Raw genomic sequence first — 21,195 nt, 5'->3', positions numbered from 1 at the left:
GGATCCTGCCTCCTGTAAGGAACTGGGCCCATTTCGGATTTGCAAAAAATGTACATGGAGAATAAAAGTGATAAGAGAAGTAGAAGCTGGCATTTGTTAGCCTTTATTCTGTGCCAGGCCTTGGACTGAGCAGAAGCTAGCACATGAGGGGAGGGCACTCTTATGAGTCTCATTTTCTGGAGGGGCAAATGGAGGCTCAGAGGAGGCCGATGACCTGCCTAAGATCATGTAGCGAGTAAGTGTCTAAGTTGGGCCTAGAGCTCTGGCTGTTCTGGACTGGAATGTTGGGGTGCTTGGGGAGAAGCCAGAGATGAGCCCTGGGCCAGGGCTTTGGCACAAGGGCTTCTAGACCATGGTCAGAGGCCAGGATCCTGCCTGGAAGGCAGTGGGCCCAGTGTCTCTAAATGACTTGTTGACAGACTGGAGCAGACAGGGCAGCTCAAGCCAGCAGATGGTGTGAAGTGCTTGGCAGGAACCCGGGGTCGTGTCTGTGGCACATTTCTCTCACACCCTGGGCAGAATGCAGTGGGATGGCTGGTCCCACAGCGGGCTTGACTTGTAAAGCTTTTGTATTGGAGCAGGAGCCGAGCCGAGCCACCCACTCTTGTCCCAAAGCTCCAGAAGTAGCTTCCCACGCCTCCCAGAGACAGATGCTCTGGTAAGAATAGTGGGACACCACCTCCACCAGTAGCCTTAGGGACAGCACCTGCCAGAGGGTGTCGGGGGGAGTCCAGGGCAGTGAGTGCCCACCCTCCTCTCCACTGCCATCCCTGACCCGACTTCCCTCCAAAGGCAGCCAGCAAGTGAGGCCTAGGCTGGCCTCATTGTCATCTCAGGGTGTCAGGGCTCCCCTTCGGCCCTTGTTGTGGATGACGTGGCAGGGGGCCCTGGAAACAGATCCAGCCTGTCCTCTCAGTGCTTCCTGAACCCTGGCTCGGGGGTCTTTGTGCCGAGGAAGTGGCTGCCGCCCATCACTGTGGGGTGGCTGTGGGCTGGTACTATACCTGGATGAGTGACGGACACACCGGCAGTGAGCCTGAGCCCCATTGTCTTCATTTGCCTCCTATCTGCCCTCTCAGGCTCAGGTGGCCTTCCTCCAGGGAGAGAGGAAAGGGCAGGAGAATCTGAAGACAGACCTGGTGCGGCGGATCAAGATGCTAGAGTATGCGCTGAAGCAGGAAAGGTGAGCCTTCGTCCTGCCCTGGGCCTGCCTTCTGGGTCCATCTCAAGCACAGCGTCAGGAGGCCACCAGCCATGCCTCCTTCCAGCTGAGGGAGATTTGGGGTCGACATTCTTTTCCATCATTCCAGTACCATAAGGTTATAGGGGAGAAACAAGACAGAGTAGGTGGGATTCCGGCTAGACACCAGGAACAATATTCACGATGCTGGTGGCCCACTGTGCACCAAATATCATATAGTCCTTACCTCGGTTATCTCTTACCCCTTCCAGTAGCCTAATGGGTATTGTTAACCCTGTTTCAGATGAGGAACTGGGGTTTCAAGGGCTGGTGGTTTCTTCAAGGACCCCGAGACTAGGGGTCTCAGGTTGCCTGACTCCAGGGAGTGGTCTCTTCCACCAGGCCAGGGGTGTGGGGGATGCTTCAGCCTCTGGTAGGAGACTGGTTGTGGGAGGCCCTGTGATTTGGGGTTTGGGATTCCGGATACCTCAGGTAACTACTGACCCTGTCTACTCTCCTGCATCTCTTATTCATTAATCATTTGCTCTTTTAGGGCCAAATATCATAAACTGAAGTTTGGTACAGACCTGAACCAGGGGGAGAAGAAGGCAGATGTGTCAGAACAAGGTACCCACCCTCTGATGCTCGCACTGTCGGCGCCCTCCCGTGGACGCTGAGTGTGCTGGAGAAGCAGGAAGACTTTGCTCTTTAGAAGGCAGAATCGGCCCCGGGGCTGGGGAGGGGCGGATTCTCACTCTCAGAGCCCTCCCCATGGGCTGCCAGGTCCTGTGCTGGACTCTGGGGGCCAGTCCTGCTTGCCGTCCCCCTGTGCAACAGAGGCAGACACACGAGCAGCTCACGGGATCCCTCTGCGAGGAGTGGGCGCCAGGACTATTTATAGAGCGCTGGGGATGGTGCGGGAAAGCCGGGGAAGACGTCACTGAGGAGGTGGCGCTTGAACAGGGTTGCCATTCAGTCGTTCATCCAAAAAAGACTTTATTTGTGGGATACAGGCTTTGTGTCACAGGTCAGGGATACAGCAGAGAGCACGGGAGACGTGGTTCCTACCCTCTGGTCCCTTAGAGTCTAAGCTCCTTGAAAGATGACTCTGTTCCCCAGCAAGAGAGTCAGGGGAGAGAGCACAGATGCAGAGATGCACACTGAAAGAGTTAGAGGATAGGGAGTCGGTCACTGTGACTGGGCAAACGGTGTAGGGCAGAGGATGTGGGAGGGCGGGCCGGGTGAGGGGAAGCTTGGCTGAGGCAAGCTGAGAAGACCTTGTATGCTCAGCTGATAGTGATGATCATTACCTGCTGCCAGCTCTTCTCACTGGAACGGAAGTTCCACAAGGGCAGGTCTTTGTTTACCTGGGTAGCCCACCCAGGTCCCTAGCCAGGTACAACGTAGATGCCCAGAAAAGACTAAAATACTAAGCAAATTACTTCATTGCATCCTCTCAGGACTCCCAAGAGGGAAATGTTGTTATCATTAAGCTCATTTCTCAGAGGATGAAACTGACACCGCTTACACTAACTCAGGGTCACACAGCTGGGATGGGGCAGAGCCGGGCTTGAACCCAGTCGGTCCTTCTCTCAGAACCAGGCCAGCTTTCTGTGAAGGAAAAGGACAACTCGCCCAGAGTTTTGAGATTAAAGCCCTTATCTTGTCGGGGGCCAGGTTGGGGAACCACCGGTCAGGAGACCTAGAGATGAGGACCGCTTCAAGGAGGAGGCATCCCCACGTGGGGGAAGAGAGCAGGGTTCCGACACTCAGGAAGTGACGCCACAGGACCCGTGACAGTGACCGATTTGGGTTGGAGGGGTGAGGAAGATGGAGGAGGTGATGGGTAGGTGGCAGTGGCCTGACTAAGACAGCCTCCGTTCTCTCACCCACCAGTCTCCAATGGCCCCGTGGAATCGGTCACCCTGGAGAACAGCCCGCTGGTGTGGAAGGAGGGGCGGCAGCTTCTCCGACAGTGAGTGTGCTCGGGGAGTGGGGCTGGGGACACATGGCACATTTGGCTTGAGAGAGAAGTCCAAAGGCTCCATAGTCCTTTTGTGTCCCCAGTGGGGACGCTGAACTCTCAGGATCTTAGCCGGCCATGGCTGGAGTGGCCTTCACCCTGTGGGCAGAGCCTGGCCTGGGGAGACGGAGGGAAACCCACTGCAGAAGGCAGACATGGGAACGCCCCCATTGGAATGTGTCCCTGAATGCCTCTGTGGCTTTTTTTTTTTTTTTATCTCAGTGGCCATAGGAGCCCTTTGTGGCCTTTTTTTTTTTTTTTTTAATCTCTGTGGCCATAGGAGTCCTGTGTGGCTTTTTTTTTTTTTTTCAATACCTTGTGAAGATTTATTAAGTGTGGTTTTTTATTCCCCAAGGGTAATATTAAATTATTTTTTATTTGTTAATTATTTTTTTAAAGACTAATCAGGCCAGTGTGGTGGCTCATGCCTGTAATCCCAGTACTTTGGGAGGCCAAGGCAGGTGGATCACCTGAGGTTGGGAGTTCAAGACCAGCCTGACCAACATGGAGAAACCCCGTCTCTTCCAAAAATACAAAATTAACTGGGCGTGGTGGTGCATGCCTGGAATCCCAGCTACTCGGGAGGCTGAGGCAGGAGAATCGCTTGAACCTGGGAAGTGGAGGTTGCGGTGAGCCGAGATCATGTCATTGCACTCCAGCCTGGGCAACAAGAGCGAAACTCCGTCTCAAAAAAAAATTAATCAAATGCTGTAGTGAGAAGTGGGGAGAGGGCAGATCTGTAAGTAGGTTTGTGATTAACTGTGAATGATCACAGTAACTCACCATGTTTGAACCAGAAAATTATTAATGTTATTATTATTTATTATTATTTTTTGAGACAGTTTCTGCTCTGTCGCCCAGGCTGCAGTACAGTAGCACGATCTCAGCTCACTGCAACCTCTGCCTCCCTCCACCTTAAACGATTCTCCTGCCTCAGCCTCCTGAGTAACTGGGATTACAGGCAGGTGCCATCACGCCTGGCTAATTTTTGTATTTTTTAGTAGAGATAGGGTTTCACCATGTTGGCCAGGCTGTTCTCAGACTCCTGAGCTCAAGTGATCCGCCCGCCTCGGCCTCCCAAAGTGCTGGGATTACAGACGTGAGCCATCGCACCTGGCCAAATTATTACATTATTATTATTACTTGAGACAGAGTTTCGCTCTTGTTGCCCAAGCTGGAGTGCAATGGCGTGATCTCGACTCACTACAACCTCTGCCTCCCGGGTTCAAGCGATTCTCCTGCCTCAGCCTCCCTAGTAGCTGGGACTACAGGCACGCAGCACCATGCCCGGCTAATTTTGTATTTTTAGTAAAGACAGGGTTTCACCATGTTGGCCATGCTGGTCTTGAACTCCTGACCTCAGGTGATCCATCTGCCTCGGCCTCCCAAAGTGCTGGGATTACAGGTGTGAGTCACCGCACCCGGCCTCAAATTATTAGTTTTTACTTGCTGAAGAGATTTGTGCATTTTAGAAAACTTAAAAAATAGGAGAGCAGAAAGAAAAAAAAGATCACTTACAATTCCTCTGCTCAAGAAATTTCATCCCCCATAAACATTTTGCCATATATGGTCTCAGTTTCTTCCATGGCTGTGTATTTTTGCCTCTGTTATCTTAATAAACTCACTCTGTCACCCAGGCTGGAGTACAGTGGTGCAGTCACAGCCCACAGCAGCCTTGATCTCCTGAACTCAAGAGATCCTCCTGCCTCAGCCTCCTGAGTAGCTGGGACAACAGGCATGAGCCACACTGCTCAGTTTACGTATTTCATTTACTTATTTTTTTGTTTTTTGGTCACCCAGGCTGGAGTACAGTGGCCGGATCTCAGCTCACTGCAAGCTCCGCCTCCTGGGTTTACGCCATTCTCCTGCCTCAGCCTCCCGAGTAGCTGGGACTACAGGCGCCCACCACCTTGCCCGGCTAGGTTTTTGTATTTTTTTTAGTAGAGACGAGGTTTCACCGTGTTAGCCAGCATGGTCTCGATCTCCTGACCTCGTGATCCGCCTGTCTCGGCCTCCCAAAGTGCTGGGATTACAGGCTTGAGCTACCGCGCCTGGCCTCATTTACTTATTTATTTATTTATTTTTTAATGTTTTGAGACGGAGTCTTGCTCTTTCACCCAGACTGGAGTGCAGTGGCACAATCTCAGCTCACTGCAACCTCTGCCTCAGGGGTTCAAGTGATTCTCATGTTTCAGCCTCCCAAGTAGCTGGGATTACAGGCGTGTGCCACTACACCTGGCTAATTTTTGTGTTTTTAGTAAAGACAGGGTTTTTACCACGTTGGCCAGGCTGGTCTTGAACACCTGAGCTCAAGTGATCTGCCTGCCGTGGTCTCCCAAAGTGCTGGAATTAGAGGCGTGAGCCACTGTGCCCAGCCCAGCTTATGTATTTTATAAAAGCTGGGATTTGTTTTCACCGTTAAGCGTTGCAAACATCTTTCCATATAAATGAGTTATGTTGCATCATTTTGAGGACCTTATAATTTCCTTCTTTTGGTCCTATGGAGAAAAAAAAACCAACATATAATGTCTGTCATATAGATAACCATAACTCTCCATGGCCAGTTCCTTATATTTTGTCGAGGTTACTTTTAATTTTTTAGTATTATAGACAATGTGATAAAAATCAGGAAGGCATTTGTGCATATCCTTGATTTACTCAAGTTAGATATCTGGAACTGGGGTTGCTAGCTTAAAGTGTGTGCAAACAATAACCCTAAAACAATAATAGTAATACTAACAGGCTACACTTACCAAGTACTTATTGTGTGCCTGGCACTGTGCTAAACATTTTCCACCTGTTGGCTCCTCACTGAGATCTCTGTGTGGTATAATGCTAGTATTCCCCTCATGAGAAAACTGGGATGCGGAGAGGTGATCTGTTTACACAAGGTTGCATGGTTAATTTGTGGGATCTTGGGCAGTCCGCCCCCCAGTGCCGAGTTTTAAAGCCCCATGCTTCCCTGTCTCTCTTGATGGGGAGATAGGAGCCTCAGACACACACAGGTGCACAGGATGAGATGTACATACAGGTGTGTGCAGCCTAACATTCGAGAGGCAGGGTCAGGGCTGCGAAGGGACAGGGAACAGCGAAGGCCTCCTGGCCAGGAAGCCTCCTGAGGGCTAGCAAGGGACTGTTGGCTCTGTATTTTGAAGCCGCAAATACCCCAAATTGATTTTTGTTCTTTTTTCCTTCTTCTTTTTTTACTTTTAGTCCAGTCCCAGCTGGCTTCAGTTTTTAAATTGCAGAAGTAATAAGTGCTCATTTGTAGAAGTAAGTAGAGTAAGTTGCAAAAGTTCCTCTTACGCCTCTAATCCCATTCTCCAGAGGTCGCTGCTGTTACGTTTTTTATGGATCTTTCTAGGCCTCTTGGGGGACATAATACAAACGTGTGTTTGTGTGTGGTGTAAGCTTTATGCACATTAACGCCTTTTTGTTTTTTTTTCTACAAACATTGGCATCATGTGGATCATAGAACTTACCGTTTTCGTTCTGCTGTTGACCGTGGCCAGCTTCCCTTAAGGCTCTGCCCTGTTGATCTTCTGCCTTGCAGTGCTATGAGTCATTTGCTGACACAGCCCCTATCGGTGGGTGCTGAGGCTGGTCCCTGTGCTTCAGCTTCCCCGTACAGCAGTGCAGGGAGCACCCTCACACATAGCATTGTGTGTGTGTACAAGGGCTTCCATTGGAAATAGCCTTGACGGGGAACAGCTGGAGCGAGGGTGTGCTTATGTCAGATTTTGGCGTATGCTCTTAAGTGGCCCCTTACGAGATTGTCTCAGTTTGCATTGGCCCCTGCAGTACATGAAGAAGCCTGGGGGATGTCTGACCCGCATGGCTCTGCACCCCTGCAGGTACCTGGAAGAGGTGGGCTACACAGACACCATCCTCGACATGCGGTCCAAGCGCGTCCGTTCCCTGCTGGGCCGTTCGCTGGAGCTCAACGGGGCAGTAGAGCCGAGTGAAGGGACCCCCAGGGCTCCACCCGGCCCTGCGGGGCTTAGTGGCGGGGAGTCGCTGCTGGTGAAACAGATCGAGGAGCAGATAAAGAGGTAAGCCCTCGGGCCTGGCAGGTGTGTCTCTCTGTTCCTCCTGACTGCTGGTGAAGGCCAGGATCAGAGCATCAGCTGATGGCGCTGGGTGTCCTGGTGGCCCCTCCTCCTGGAGTATGCCGTGGGCTCCCTTGTTCCGAAACCCTCGGAGCCTTCACTGCTGGGATTCCCCTGGATTCTGTTCTGGGTACCCTCCACACACTTCCCCACGGCCTCATCTCCAGCCCTGCCCCCGGCCTGATACTCAGGCCTGCCCACTCCTCAGTCGCGTGGGGTGCCTACTGAAGGCAGACCCTGGGTGTCTTGCTAGCAGGGAGTGGAGTACATGTCGCCACCCTCAGGAAGCTCTGGCTTGTTCATTGTCATCAGCAGTTGTCAGTTAAGCAGAACAAGTGAGGCCATGTAGGTGATGCTAAGCACGATGAAGACCACGAGGGCCAATACGTGCTTCTCTCTGGGGGGTGGGCAGGGAGGGCCTCTGTGGGCATTAAATGGAGGGTAAGCCACACGAGTGGCTGGGAGGAGAATGTGCTAGGCAGAGGGCACGGTCAACCCCAAGGTTCAGAGGCAGGAGAGGCGCAGCCTGCACAGAAGCAGCATGAGGCCGGCGTGGCTGCAGGCAGCGAGGTGTGGGCTATGGGGAAGCTGTGGTCTCAGGAGTCAGTAACTCAGGGCCTTGGGCTGGGATAGAGTCTGGGTTTAACTCAGGGTTGTGGGAAGCCAGTGGTTTCGAGCAGGGGAGTGATGTAATCTGACGTACCTGATCTACTCTGAGAAGGAAGGGCTGTAGGAGGGTCACAGAGGAGGCAGGGGGCACCAGTTTAGGAGATGGTGTCCATGTCCTGGACAGAGCTGAAGGACCTTAGCGGTGGCGAGGCGAGAGGTGTCATCTTCCTCAGAGGCCTTTGGGCAGTCGACACTAAAGGACTGCAGCTAAGGGGAGAGGAAAAGAAACGAGCAACTCCAGGGTTTGGTGTGAGCCTTTGGAGCAGCACCCTCCGAGACAGGGAAGCCTGGGAGTGGAAGTTCTGGGGGCCGCTGAGGTTGTGTGAAGTGTGAGGGGCCTGTTTACCTCCACGTGGAGAAGCAGAGCTCGTCTGGAGCTCGGGGGCATTTGACCCCTAAACATAGGTCTAGTTGAACAAGCACATGGGCATTCTTTGGAAAGCCATGGCTGTCTGCCGTGCCTGCAGGAGTGAGTGTAGATGGTGCAGAGAAGAGATCTGAGGACTGCCCAGGTGCTCTCCCGCTTAGAGGCTGGAGGGAGGAACAGGAGGAGGAAGCAGAGAAGGAGGCTGAGCCGGTGCAGCATGTCAGTGTCGTGGGAGGAAGGCCTATGAGAATGGAGTCCTGTGTCCCGCTGCGAGTGCAGCGAGTGTTCTGCGGAAAGAGTGGAGCTCTGGGGATGGCACCTGTGAGGCAAGAGAGTACATCTGCAGTGACCTCTGCAGCCATTGGTAACCGGCAGTTGACAAGACCTCCAGGGCATCAACCTGATGGCAGAAAGGGGGAATGTTTTGCATTGATCTGTACTTCGAATTCCACCCTGCCTTCTCCCGCAGTCAGGCTGGGTCAGTACCTCCTCTGCTCTAACTTGTCATGAAGTTGGAAGCCAGGAGGTGGAAGGAGGAGTGCCATCTGTTGCTGGGGATAGTGCAGGCCCCTGGATAGTAGGGATCGCCGGCGCCCCTCCCTGCGCGAGGCTGGCTGGCTTTCAGTGCCTCGCCGAGCATTTGTAGAATGGCTGAGCATTTGTAGAATGGCCGTTTCCTTTTTCCTGCAGGACATGCTTGCCTCCTGCCTGACCTGCCCTTGTGGTCTGACTAGGCTGTGGGAATGGTGACTGCTGAGTCAGTGGCACTTTCTCATCCAGCTTTCCTTCTGACTCAGCACAGGATGGAGATTTGTGGCCAGGGTTGGGGGCTGGCCCTCTGAAACTCAGGTCGGTGGTCAGTGAGGAGCTAGGCTCCGTTTGCCGTCTGAGTGAGGCTTCCAGTTGGAATGAGCATTTGTCGGGCAGAGGCTGGGGTTGGGGCTCTGTGTATGACCAGAGTCATGGCTGCTCGGGGCTTTTGAGGGTTAGCTGGGTCTGGGCTCTGGCCACCAAGTCTGGGCAGGCACCTTCCCATCTGAGCTTTGACACCTGGCAGGACTCATGCCTCCTCTGCTCCGCTGTCTTCCTCAGGAATGCGGCAGGCAAAGATGGCAAAGAGCGCTTGGGTGGCTCGGTGCTGGGGCAGATCCCCTTCCTGCAGAACTGCGAGGACGAAGACAGCGATGAGGACGATGAGCTGGACAGCGTGCAGCACAAGAAGCAGCGTGTGAAGGTGAGCCCTTCCTCCGTGCCCTGCACAGCCTGGCCTGGGTGTGACCTGATCGAGGCCCTTCCCAGAGTCAACTTGGGCCTTCAGGGGCTGTGGTGTGTGCTGACAGCAGGGATATAGAGACACACAGGCCCTGGCCTCAAGGAGCTTGTGGCCAGCAGCGGCCTTGTAAATAGTCACATGCAAAAGGACGTGTTGTGGTGGAGGCAGGGGCATGTGCCCATGAAGGAGGGACCTGTGGGAGATGGCCTCGGAGCTTTCCCTGAGCCCCGGGTTTCCCATTAGCGGTCCCTTTGCCTGGGTCCCCTTCCTTTCTTCCTTTAGACTCAGCTCAGACACCCCCTCCTCCAGGAAGCCTTCTGACTCACCCTGGGCTCCCTTCCCTGGCCCTGGCCGCTCTGGCATCCTCCCTGTCTGGTCTGTATCCCTCCTGACCCCTCCCTGGGAGGGACTGGGCCTGTCTGGGCCTCCACTCCATCTCCAGTGTCCCCAGTGTGGCTCAGCACAGTCGCACTCCAAGTGGAGTGGTGTGCACGGAGCCGCAGCGCTGCAGGAGGCCTAGAGGGAAGAGCAGGAGGGCTGTGAGTCCAGGGTCTCAAATGCTGGCCCCGGTCCAGACGCTTGGTCCTTCCTGCCCCTCTGAGAATTTCTAGTCCTTTTCCACCCCTCCACCCATTCCATCAGGAATCATCCGTGGTGTTTGCACCCCTTTAGGCCTGCACCCTTGGGGCTGGCTGGTTGGGTAGGACTCTCCGTCTCCACACAGCAGCCCTCCAGCGAGGCCCAGCTGGGAACCCAGGGGACTGCCCGTGGCTCCCAGGCGGCCCTGGCCCAGCTGTGTGAGTTCAGGCCCGTGCTTCTTTGTCTTGGCCTCAGTCTCCTCACCCTTTAGATGGGGCTGAGTCCCTGTGTCTGGGTTGTTGAGGATTTAATTAGCATGAGCTGGTGCTCAGGAAGCCCTCAGCTGCACGGTGGCCGTCCCCCAAGTGCTCATTAGGGGTTAGTTGGTGGCGCTGGTGGCACTTGGTAGTGGTGGAGCCCTCATGGTTCCAGGCACTGTTGGCAGAGCACACTTGCCACTCGTGTGCCCCTCAGAGCACCTGTGGTGGTTTCCTCTGGAGTCCTAAGCCCGGCCGCTGCCTTTCTGGGCATGCTGTCTATAAACCCTCCCCTTCCCCATTCTTTCCACAAGTCTTGAATAAACCTTGGCCCTAGGTCTTCTCCGTGTCCCTTCCCTCTGGTCCCCCCAATGCAGTTCAGAGCCTGGCCCCTTAGTGGTGCCCGAGAGGTGTCACCAGACTCAGCCTGGGGGGCTGACATGTGGAAGGGGCCAGCCACTCCCTGGAGGAGTTCACGGTGGGCAGAGCTTGGCCTTGGTGACCTGGGGCAAGTGGGTTCCCGCTACTCAGCCTGTCTCCTGGCCTGTAATGTGGGAATGATAATGACAGTGTTCACAGTAGCTGTTCACAGATTTGGGGGTTAAGTCAAGTCGTGTCTGCAAGGTGTAGTCAGTGCTCGTTCAGTGAGTGGAATTTGCTCTTGTGCCAGCACAGCAGCCAATGCTGTGTTTATGGCTGCAGTGCTGTGGTCCATGCGTCCTCACTTGTTTGCCTCTCCATATATTCACATACGGACACCAGTGCATATCTGCTCTCCCCACAGGCAGATTGTTGCATTATCTGACTTTTCTTCTTCCCAGGCACCATCCTGGGGAACTGGAGCAGGCTGAGCCAGGGCTAGGCCAAGGGCTGCGTGGGGGTGATTTCAGGCCAACCGGCCCTAGTGGTAGCAGCTGTCCAAGGCCCAGCAGGGGGCGCTGCAGGGCAGCTGGCTAGCAGCTGAGGCAGCCCCATGAGCAGAGACAGGCCCAGAGCCCCGGCTTATCTGTTCCCAGGCATTGAGGAGGCTTAGTCTGTGGACAGGAGGGCCCCCTGACTTGTCTGGCTTTCTCCATGCCCCAGCTCCCATCCAAGGCCCTGGTGCCCGAAATGGAAGACGAGGACGAGGAAGACGACTCCGAGGATGCTATCAATGAGTTTGATTTCTTGGGCTCAGGAGAGGATGGGGAAGGGGCTCCAGACCCTCGGCGGTGCACTGTGGATGGGAGCCCCCACGAACTGGGTGAGCTGAGATTTTCTGGCCAGCTCCTGCTTGCCTTCCCCGCTGAGGGAGTGGGAGCAGGCCCAGCTGCCTGCAGCCGCTTCCTGTGCAGGGTCTCTCCACCGGACGGATATGTTTCCTGAGAGCAGGGTAGCCAAGGAGAGCAGGAGGCCCAGGCCGTGGCCGCCGGCCCCTCACCCCTTCCCTGGAAAATCCCTGTGGAGACGCAGGCAGGCTTGGCTCTTCCTGAAGTGGGGCTGCCAGCCCTCCAGGGCGGGCGTCCAGCTCTGGCTGGCCTCAAGGAGAGAACAGGATGAGGACCCAGTGGGGGAGAGGCAGGTGGGAGGGCCACGTCTTCCTCCCTGTCCTGTGACTCCCAGCTAGGAGGGCTCTCAGGTCACGTGGGATGGATGGCTGGGGCCTGAGGCCTAGGCAAGGCAGTGACCTGCCCACTGCCCCACGGAGGGGCCCAGTCAACCTCCTCTCCTCTGCCCATTCCCCACCCCCGGGGCCAGAGCTTCACAGCCCCCCAGAGTGGCAGGGGGCCCTCAGTGTGGGGAAGGCGTCACCTATGCCAGACTGGGTTGGAACTGCTGGGTGACTCCGGTCCTATGCCTTGATCCTGCAGAAAGCCGTCGGGTCAAACTCCAAGGCATTCTGGCTGACCTGCGTGATGTGGATGGGCTGCCCCCAAAAGTGACCGGCCCGCCTCCTGGCACACCCCAGCCCCGGCCACACGAAGGTAAGAGGCATCCCCCACCTGGCCCCAGTCCTGCGGGCCCATGGCAGAGGGAGGCTGCAGAGCTGAGCCCAGGGCTTCTGTGTCCTCAGGGTCGAGGCCCAGCCTCCAGTCTGCAGCCTCCCTGCCCCAAAAGTTCGTCTGTCTGTCTGTCTCCCTCTCTTTTTGTCTGTCCTGCCCTGTCTGTCTCTCTGTCTCTTTCCAGCTGTGATTCTTCATCTTGTCCTCTCCCTGTCTCTCTCTCTTGCTCTTTATCCCTCTCTGCCTCTCTCTGTCATTCTCTCTCTCCCTGGCCCTCTCTGCCCCTCCCTCCCCTCCCCCTACCAGGTTCCTTTGGCTTCTCCTCAGACGTCTTCATCATGGACACTATCGGGGGCGGGGAGGTGAGCCTGGGGGACTTGGCAGATCTCACCGTCACCAACGACAACGACCTCAGCTGCGATGTAAGTTCTCCGGGTGCCCCCCGCACTGTGCCCATTGGGCATTGCGCCCAGGGCCTGCCCCTGCAAGCTTTGACTGGGTGCCACCCGTGCCCTGCTCATCCTGTTTCACAGAGGGGTGCAGATGTAGACAGTGGAGGGACTTGACTGCAGTCGTCGAGGCGCAGGGCCTGGAAGACTCTGGAGCCCGTGTCTTAATCACAGTTCCATGGCTCCACCACTCAGTGCCCCTCCCACCCTGGTGATTTAATTTGGGATGCAGGAAGATGACCTCTAGCCACGCCCTGCTCTGCCAAGTCAGGCCAGTCTCGTATGAATGGGCAGTTGGGCTGAAATGAAATGTTCCAGGCCTGAGATATGTGGATGGGCATCTGGGAGCCTTTGGCCAGCTGGGAGCTTTTGGTGTGAGTGCATGTGCACATTTTACTGTGACAGAATGGGATCTCCGGTGTTGGTGACCCTAGCGAGGCTCGGCGGGGGGTGACTGCTGTGAGATTCAGGAAGTGGGGTCAGAGCAGAGGCCTGAGAAGTGGAGCATGCCATGGGGTCCCTCTGCACGCCCCAAGGTGTCACTCCATCTTGGGGAAGAACAGTGTTCTGAGCCCCGCCAGGGGAGGGGGCGAGTGGACCACTCAGTAGCAGATCCTCTGGCCCTAAAGAACTGTGACAGAAGGGATGGCTGAGGCAGGGTTATCAGCTGGGAGCCCATCTTGGGACATGGCGCTGAGGCTTACCTGGTACTTTGCTCATTATCTCTCCTGAGCCTGGCCCTCTCTGGGTCCCCCGCTGGGTAAGCGGCACCAGGGCGCATGCAGCGTGGTGGACAGAGGCCCCAACACCTCTCCCACCGTCCCTCAGGGCATGTGCAGCATGGCAGACAGAGGCCCCCACACCTCTCCCACTTGTGCACCGCCTCTCCCTTCATGGTCACGTGTCTAGTCTCCATGCCCTCATCTCCCCTGAGACTTCCTGGCCTCTCAACCTTTCTCGCTGAGGCTACTTTGTTTTTTTTTTTTTTTGCTTCTCAAGAGAGGATCTTCCTATGTTATCCAGGCTGGTCTTGAACTCCTGGGGTCAAATGATCATCCTAGGCTTCCCAAAGTTCTGGGATTACAGGCATGAGCCACTGCGCCTGGTCTGTGGCTACTTTTACCTGCTCCTAATCTGCGCCTCTCAGGGGTGGCAGGAACAAGCCATGGCGTTTCCCTGCTCTAAACAGTTCCTCAGCTCCTCATTTCTCCCAGGCTTTTTCTTAGGGTGAAATGCGCATTCCTCCGGGGCTTACCACCCAGCGCCTGCCTCATCCCCTGCCACTCTCCTTGCCTTCCGCAGCCTGTACCACTGACCTCTCAGGCCTGGGCCCGTCCTTGCTGCCTCAGTGCCTCAGGGCCTCTGCACGGGCCCTTTCCCTCACCAGGGCCCTCTTCCTTATCTGGTGAAGTCCTGCTGGCTCGTGCTTCCTCAGGAAAGCCTCGGTGGCCCCCAGGGAGGAGGGCAGCTGCCCGATGTCTCTCTGCGCATCTTTAATTGATTGCCCTGCTCGTGGCTCATGATCCCTCACACTTGTGGAATGGTCCAGTTGTGTCCCTTATTCCCCTTTGTCTCAACTGCAAGACCCCGAGGGGTCAGGTTCACCTTTGTCTCTCCAGAACCCAGCACAGTGTGGGGACTTGTTGGGCGAGTCCGTGAGACTCCGCCCAATAGAGGAAGGGGAGAGGTCCCGGCTGGAGCCCAGGCTCTGAGGGCATTCCTGCCAGGGTCATCTGGGTGGAAGGGAGGGGGACTCAAGCCCTGGGTGTCAGTGTCTGCATGACTGCTGGGGTGGATGCGAAGACACTGAGGCAGCTCCCCCCAACCCCAGCTGTCTGACAGCAAAGATGCTTTTAAGAAGACATGGAACCCCAAGTTCACCCTGCGCTCACACTACGATGGCATTCGTTCCCTGGCCTTCCACCACAGCCAGTCAGCTCTGCTCACCGCCTCCGAGGACGGCACGCTCAAACTCTGGAACCTGCAGAAGGCGGTCACAGCCAAGAAGTGAGGGCAGCAAACTCGGCCGGGGGTAGGGGCATCTAGGGATGGGGGTGACAGGGTCTCAGTGACATCAGGCTCCTCTGTCATCCCATAGGAACGCGGCGCTAGACGTGGAACCTATCCATGCTTTCCGAGCTCACAGGTAGGGAGGTGCCCCTGAGCCTGCTAGAAACTTCGTCCTAAATGCAGCCTGACCCCTGACCCGCTCACTGCCATACCGGGAGGCACATGGCAGGAGGCAGAACAGCAGGGGGCTCTGAGTCCCCGCACACCTCCATGATATACACAGCCCTGGCTCCTGGGGCTCCATGCTGACTTTCACATACCCTGGCAGCTGGTGCTCAGCACAACCCTTTGGGGAGGAGATGGAGGTGGGGTGGGGGAGGGCAGGGGACAGGCAGCTTGTCCAGGTAGCATGGCCAGAGCCCCAGTCGCTGAATTCCTTTTGGCTATCCTTGAAGAATACTAGTAGGGAACTTCGGTCCTGTGGCCAGGGGAGGCTCTGAGCTTGTCTCATCCCCCTTTCCGTGTCTTTGTCCCATCCAGGGGCCCAGTGTTGGCTGTGGCTATGGGCAGCAACAGTGAGTACTGCTACAGTGGAGGGGCAGATGCCTGTATCCACAGTTGGAAGATTCCAGACCTCAGCATGGATCCCTACGATGGCTATGGTGAGGACAACACCGCCCGCCTTCCCCTCACATCCGCTGGGGCCTGGCCATCCCCTCCACGCACGCACACGTCGTGTCCACCTCTTGCCCAACACTGCAGGCCTTGGGAGTGCGTGTGATGGCTCCCCCGTCTGCTGTGTTGTGAGCAGCATGATGCAGTGCGTGGCTGAGGGACGAGCCAGCCAGGCTGGGAACGATGGCTGTGGGAGGAGGTGGTGAAGCTGCCTGAGAATCATGTGAGGTGGTGTCCAGAAGGCAGAGCTGGGACCGCCCAGGCTGGGAGCAGCCCATGCACAGGCGTGGCTGGCCCTGGCAGCCTCTGCTCTGCCATGCCGTGTGCTCTGTGTGTGGGGATCCACCAGGGTCTCTGCGTGGTTAGGGGGAGGGCATGTCCAGAGAAAGCAGAGAAGGTAGAGTTAGCTGGGCCAGGCTGGAGGGAGTTGGGGCTTTCTCTTTGGAGCATCTAAGAGCTAAGTAGGGAAGTGACCAGACTGTCACTCCTGTTCAACATCTGTCCCCCTGCTCTCTGCCACATTTTTTTTTTTTTTTTGAGACAGAGTCTCGCTTTATCGCCCAGGCTGGAATGCAGTGGTGTGATCTTGGTTTACTGCAACCTCTGCCTCCTGGGTTCAAGTGATTCTCGTGCCTCAGCCTCCTGAGTAGCTGGAATTACAGGCATGCACCACCGTATCCAGCTATTTTTTGTATTTTTGGTAGAGACGGGGTTTCATCATGTTGACTAGGCTGGTCTCGAACTCCTGACCTCAGGTGATCCACCTGCCTTCGCCTCCCAAAGTGCTGGGATTACAGGCGTGAGCCACTGCACCCGGCTCTGCCTCCTCTTGATCATGTACCTGGCCCTGTGCTCGACCTTGTCCAGGCAGAGTTCAGAGGTCTTTGTCTCCTCTCAAGGGGAGGACAGACTTGAGAGAACAGGCTCACCTGCACAAGGTTGGGGTCGGTCCCAGCCACATTAACCACCACACTTTCTTTCTTTTTTTTTTTTTTTTGAGAGGGAGTCTCGCTCTGCCGCCCAGGCTGGAGTGCAGTGGCCGGATCTCAGCTCACTGCAAGCTCCGCCTCCCATTCTCCTGCCTCAGCCTCCCGAGTAGCTGGGACTACAGGCGGCCGCCACGTCGCCCGGCTAGTTTTTTGTAGTTTTTAGTAGAGATGGGGTTTCACTGTGTTAGCCAGGATGGTCTCCATCTCCTGACCTCGTGATCCGCCCGTCTCGGCCTCCCAAAGTGCTGGGATTACAGGCTTGAGCCACCGCGCCCGGCTAACCACCACACGTTCAGTGTCAGCAGGCCAGAGCTGCTGGTGTGGACTCCAGCGACCAGGGAAGCAGTGGTTGGACCTCTGAATGACCAGGGGGCTTTGGAGAGAGCAGGCAAAGCTCATGCACTGGACCACGGGCTGATAAGACTGCTTGGGCCAGGGCTGGGACCAAAGCTTGGCCAGCACAGGCCGTGTGCCACTCCTGGGGCCACAGAACCACGCTGTTCCTTCTTCCTTAATAGAGTCCAAAAAATTCTGTATTGAGTTCTCAATTTCTGGGCCCTGCTTGGGGAGACAGCCGTGAATAGAGGGAAATCCCTGCCTTCTGGAGCCCTAGAACCTTCCTTGGAGAGCTAGTGGGCAGTGTGAGCAGCTGCCGGGCTGTCCTGGCGGTGGACAGTTCCAAGGGGCAGCAGGTGTGAAGCGGGTGCATGGGTGATTGGAGCCCAGCCGCCTGGGGCTTGGCAGAGCTGGGGCTCCGGGCTGTCCAGGGCAGAGCTGACATCCCTGACACAGCCCATTTCCTCCCTGTGGTGGGTGCAGACCCAAGCGTGCTGAGCCACGTCCTGGAGGGCCACGGAGATGCCGTGTGGGGCCTGGCCTTCAGTCCCGCCTCCCAGCGCCTGGCCTCCTGCTCCGCCGACGGCACCGTCCGCATCTGGGACCCCAGCAGCAGCAGCCCGGCCTGCCTCTGCACCTTCCCCACAGCCAGCGGTGAGTGGGGCCCTGAGTGGGGGCCCCAGCACCTTATCCTGGAGCTATGCAGGGCTGGAGGCTATCAGAGTGGTTCCTGCCGAGGCCCCAGGCCTCCCACCCACAGTCCCCCACCCTGGGGCAGGGCTGGGTCTGAGGGTCCGTTCAGCAGCCTTCTCTTCCCTGTGCCCTCAGAGCACGGGGTCCCAACCTCAGTGGCCTTCACCAGCACCGAGCCTGCCCACATCGTGGCCTCCTTCCGCTCTGGCGACACTGTCTTGTATGACCTGGAGGCTGGCGGTGCCCTCCTCACGCTGGAGTCCCGGGGCAGCAGCGGTAAGGGGGCTGACATCAGCTCAGGGAATTGGTCTCAGTGTCTTGAGGGCCCCACTTCCTCCTGGGGCTTTGGTGACCCCTTGCCAGTCAGCTCAGATGGCTCCCCTGCGCCCTTGGGCCCTGAGCAGGAAGGAAGTCGGGTCCCAGCGGAGGGCCCCCCGCCCTCAGCCAGAGCACTGGGGGGGCCGAGTGGGGAGAGCGCGTCAGGGCCGCTCCGTCAGGCCCTCTTGGTAGAGTGGCAGAATGTGTTCACGTTTGTTATTCCTCTTCCCCCAGCCCCAAAACGGCCCAGGGGCTGCTTGTGCAGAACCAGCACTGCAGTCAGGGACGGGAGTGCCCTCGCCCAGTCCCCCTCGACATCCAGGCAGAGGCTGCCGTGGGGCTGTCACGCTGCACTCGTGCCTCTGTTCCAGTCTTCCTGATTTTCCCCTTGACATCCTTCCCTCTTCCTGCCTTTTCCTTCAGGTCCAACCCAGATCAACCAAGTGGTGAGTCATCCAAACCAGCCTCTCACTATCACTGCCCACGACGACAGGGGCATCCGCTTCCTGGACAATCGGACAGGTGAGGCCTAGCCCCTTGTGCTCGTGATGGGTGGGGAGGGCCAGAGGCAGGCAGCAGAGATGCTTGTGTCCCTGTGGGAGGCTCTGGGAGCATCTCCTCCAGTCCTTCCATTCTCTCAGTCGAGGCTCAGAGTGGGAGGGGAACCTGCCACCCGCCCCTCTCGCCTCAGGTAAGCTGGTGCACTCCATGGTTGCACACCTGGACGCAGTCACCTGCCTAGCCGTGGACCCCAACGGCGCATTCCTGATGTCAGGAAGTAAGTTGGACACACTAGTCCCACCAGGGTTGGGGAGAAGGGGAGGAAGAGGCCTGGGCACTGGCTCCAGGCGAGTGTTCAGTGGGCCCGGGGGCCAGGGCTGGGGGCAGCTGGTCTGGGCAGGAATGACAGTGGTGACCATAGGGGGCAGGGGGAAGCTGGTCTGGGTGGGAATGACAGTGATGACCATAGCAGGCAGCACAGCCCACTGGGACACTCCTCTGGGGCACTGGAGCTGCATCGTCTTATTCAGCCACTAAGCAGCCTGTGCGGTTGGTACTTTGATCCCCAGTTTACAGATGTGGACGCTAACGCCCAGACGCTTTGTAACTTGGCCATTGAAGCTTCGTAACATCAGTCTAGGTCTACCTGGGGTACCTGCAGGGACTTCTGTGCTCCCATCCTGCTGTCTCTGGATAAGGGCATTGAGGCCAGCAACGCGGCTGTCCTTAGAAGGGATGGAATGGGACGTAGGTGGGTGGAGGAGACTGGAGGTCGCTGTGGGGTGAAGGGTGAGGCCTGCAGTGAGTGCAGCAGTAAGTGTATGTGCACAGAGGCGCAGGCCGTGGTGTTGGAGGCTGTGACTGGGCTTTGCCTCCGGGCCTGTGCTGGCAGCCTCTGGTGGGTGAGGGGCTGGTCAGTGAACTCCAGCCCAGTGTCCAGACAGGGCTCTATTCTGGGGGCCACTAGACAGTGGAGGGAGCTAAGCCTTTGCCCTGCCTGTTTCTCTTGACCCTAAATCAGACCTCTCCTTACCAGGGCCCTGCCCAGCCTGCTGTCCTCTCCCGTCTTCTCCCCAAGCCCCTGCTCAGGCTCTTGTGGCCACCCCCGCCTCCTGTCTCAGGACCTTTCCCACCTGTCCTTTTGCCTGGAAGGCTCCCTGCATTCCTCCTGGGGCCATTCTGTCCTCACACTGACCGGCTGGGTTGCTTTCTTCTTTCTCTTCCTGTCTCCCAGCTGCAGCGTCAAGGCTGCGGGACAGAGAGAGTTGCCTGTTTTGTTCACTGGCCCCCGCCGCCTCCCGCCCCGGGGCTCAGTGTGCAGTAGCTGCTCAGGAAATGCTGGGGAATGAGATGGACTGTGGACAGGAAGGGACCAGGGTTCTCCCTTGGGTGGGCCTCAGGAGGTGATGAGCAGAGGGTGAGAGAGGCGAGTTGAGCCCTACTTCCCCTGAGGCCTTTGGACAAAGCCAGGTGAGGGGTTCCAGGACTGCATCTGAGCGAGGAGCCCGGTGACCACCCCTTCTGCCCCGACCCCTGCTCAGGCCATGACTGCTCCCTGCGTCTTTGGAGCCTGGACAACAAAACGTGCGTGCAGGAGATCACAGCCCACCGCAAGAAGCACGAGGAGGCCATCCACGCCGTCGCCTGCCACCCCAGCAAGGCCCTCATTGCCAGTGCTGGCGCCGACGCCCTGGCCAAGGTCTTCGTATGATGCCCACCTGGCCCTGCCCTGGCCGCCACGCTGGCTAGGGTGCGGGGCCGGGCAGGTGGGGCTGAGGTGAGGGCAGAAACCCCGCATCCTGAGTCCCTACACGTCCATGCCTGGTACTCCCGAGTGTGCTGAGTCCCGCAGTCCAGTCGGGCGTCCTGTGAGAATCACTGGTGAAGTCCTGGGCATGCAGGGGAGGGGCTGAGGCCTGAGAGGCGCTGACTCAGTCTCGTCTCCCTTCTCTCTCCGGCAGGGGACTCCCAGCCTCACTGGAGGTGCAGAGGCCTGGCCTCTGTTTGCCGTGGAGCCTGGTGGTGCTAACGGCCCTTTCCCCAGGAATCCCTCCCCCACGGCTGCCTTCCCCAAGCATCTAGCCTGGGGATGGGCCCCTTTCAGGAATCACCCCTGAGGATGGCCTCGGGGTTTCCCCCTGTGCCCTGACAGCCACTACTGGTATCAGAGCTACCTTCCAGAGGGCAGCACAGCCACGGCTGGGTGTCTTTAGGGATCATTTTTTCCAAGACTCCAGAAGGTGCCAGGTTCTCCCCTTGAGCTCCTGCTCCCCCATCCCCCATCCTCCCAGACCTGGGCGGGAGCTGTGCTGGGAGAAAGGGTGGCAGCCGGAAGCCTCGGAGCTGAGCCCCGGCCTGGCTGCCCCTCCCCTCTGGCCCTCTCCACTGCTTTCCAGACACTAACCATGGCCTCCAGGCCAGGGATTGCCCAAGACTCCTAGGGCAGCCCTCCCAGCGCCCCACGGGGCCGCCCATGGGCAGAGATGGCTTTCTTATGCCCCTCCCTGGGGCATGGAGGGTGGAGTGGGCCCCTGGGTCCCCCTGAACTCCCTGTATATCTGTATAAATAACGGGATTTTCATGGCGCTGCCCCACCCACGTTATCACTGTGTGATGGTCTCGGTCAGTCTCCTCCCTGCCTCCACTCTTTCCTCTATTTATTTCACTCTTGTTTGGTTCTACCGTGCACCCTCGATCCCCTTCCAGGTTCCTGTTTATAACCCCCATCCCCTCTGCCCCCATCTTGTATGTGAAAACTTGTCTCAATAAACCCTTTGGAGTAAGA

General features: G+C 57.1%; 1 protein-coding gene across 3 annotated transcripts in view; it reads left to right on the top strand.

Annotated features, from left to right (window-relative positions):
- The window catches only part of STRN4 (striatin 4), a 27,653-nt gene extending 6,458 nt beyond the window's left edge, over positions 1-21,195 (top strand). The window contains exons 2-18 of one of the 3 annotated variants that reach the window (XR_004440429.1): positions 1,080-1,183; positions 1,734-1,807; positions 3,077-3,155; positions 7,058-7,255; positions 9,441-9,582; positions 11,541-11,700; positions 12,308-12,421; positions 12,767-12,861; positions 14,720-14,895; positions 14,987-15,034; positions 15,439-15,560; positions 17,382-17,552; positions 17,727-17,867; positions 18,333-18,431; positions 18,601-18,687; positions 19,952-20,187; positions 20,372-21,195. Coding sequence is in view for 1 of the 3 variants with exons in the window: in XM_033223776.1 (XP_033079667.1) it covers positions 1,080-1,183; positions 1,734-1,807; positions 3,077-3,155; positions 7,058-7,255; positions 9,441-9,582; positions 11,541-11,700; positions 12,308-12,421; positions 12,746-12,861; positions 14,720-14,895; positions 14,987-15,034; positions 15,439-15,560; positions 17,382-17,552; positions 17,727-17,867; positions 18,333-18,431; positions 18,601-18,687; positions 19,952-20,121 (2,001 nt within the window). In the remaining 2 variants the exon portion in view is untranslated. Of the gene's footprint in view, positions 1-1,079; positions 1,184-1,733; positions 1,808-3,076; positions 3,156-7,057; positions 7,256-9,440; positions 9,583-11,540; positions 11,701-12,307; positions 12,422-12,745; positions 12,862-14,719; positions 14,896-14,986; positions 15,035-15,438; positions 15,561-17,381; positions 17,553-17,726; positions 17,868-18,332; positions 18,432-18,600; positions 18,688-19,951 lie in introns of all 3 variants that reach the window. The other 2 variants (XR_004440428.1, XM_033223776.1) reach the window with 2 other exon arrangements.

Source organism: Trachypithecus francoisi, unplaced genomic scaffold (assembly GCF_009764315.1).
Source record: "Trachypithecus francoisi isolate TF-2019V2 unplaced genomic scaffold, Tfra_2.0 Lachesis_group12, whole genome shotgun sequence".
Lineage (NCBI taxonomy): Eukaryota > Metazoa > Chordata > Mammalia > Primates > Cercopithecidae > Trachypithecus > Trachypithecus francoisi.
The sequence above is the reverse complement of the archived record's forward strand: the minus strand, read 5'-3'. Positions and strand labels throughout refer to the sequence as shown.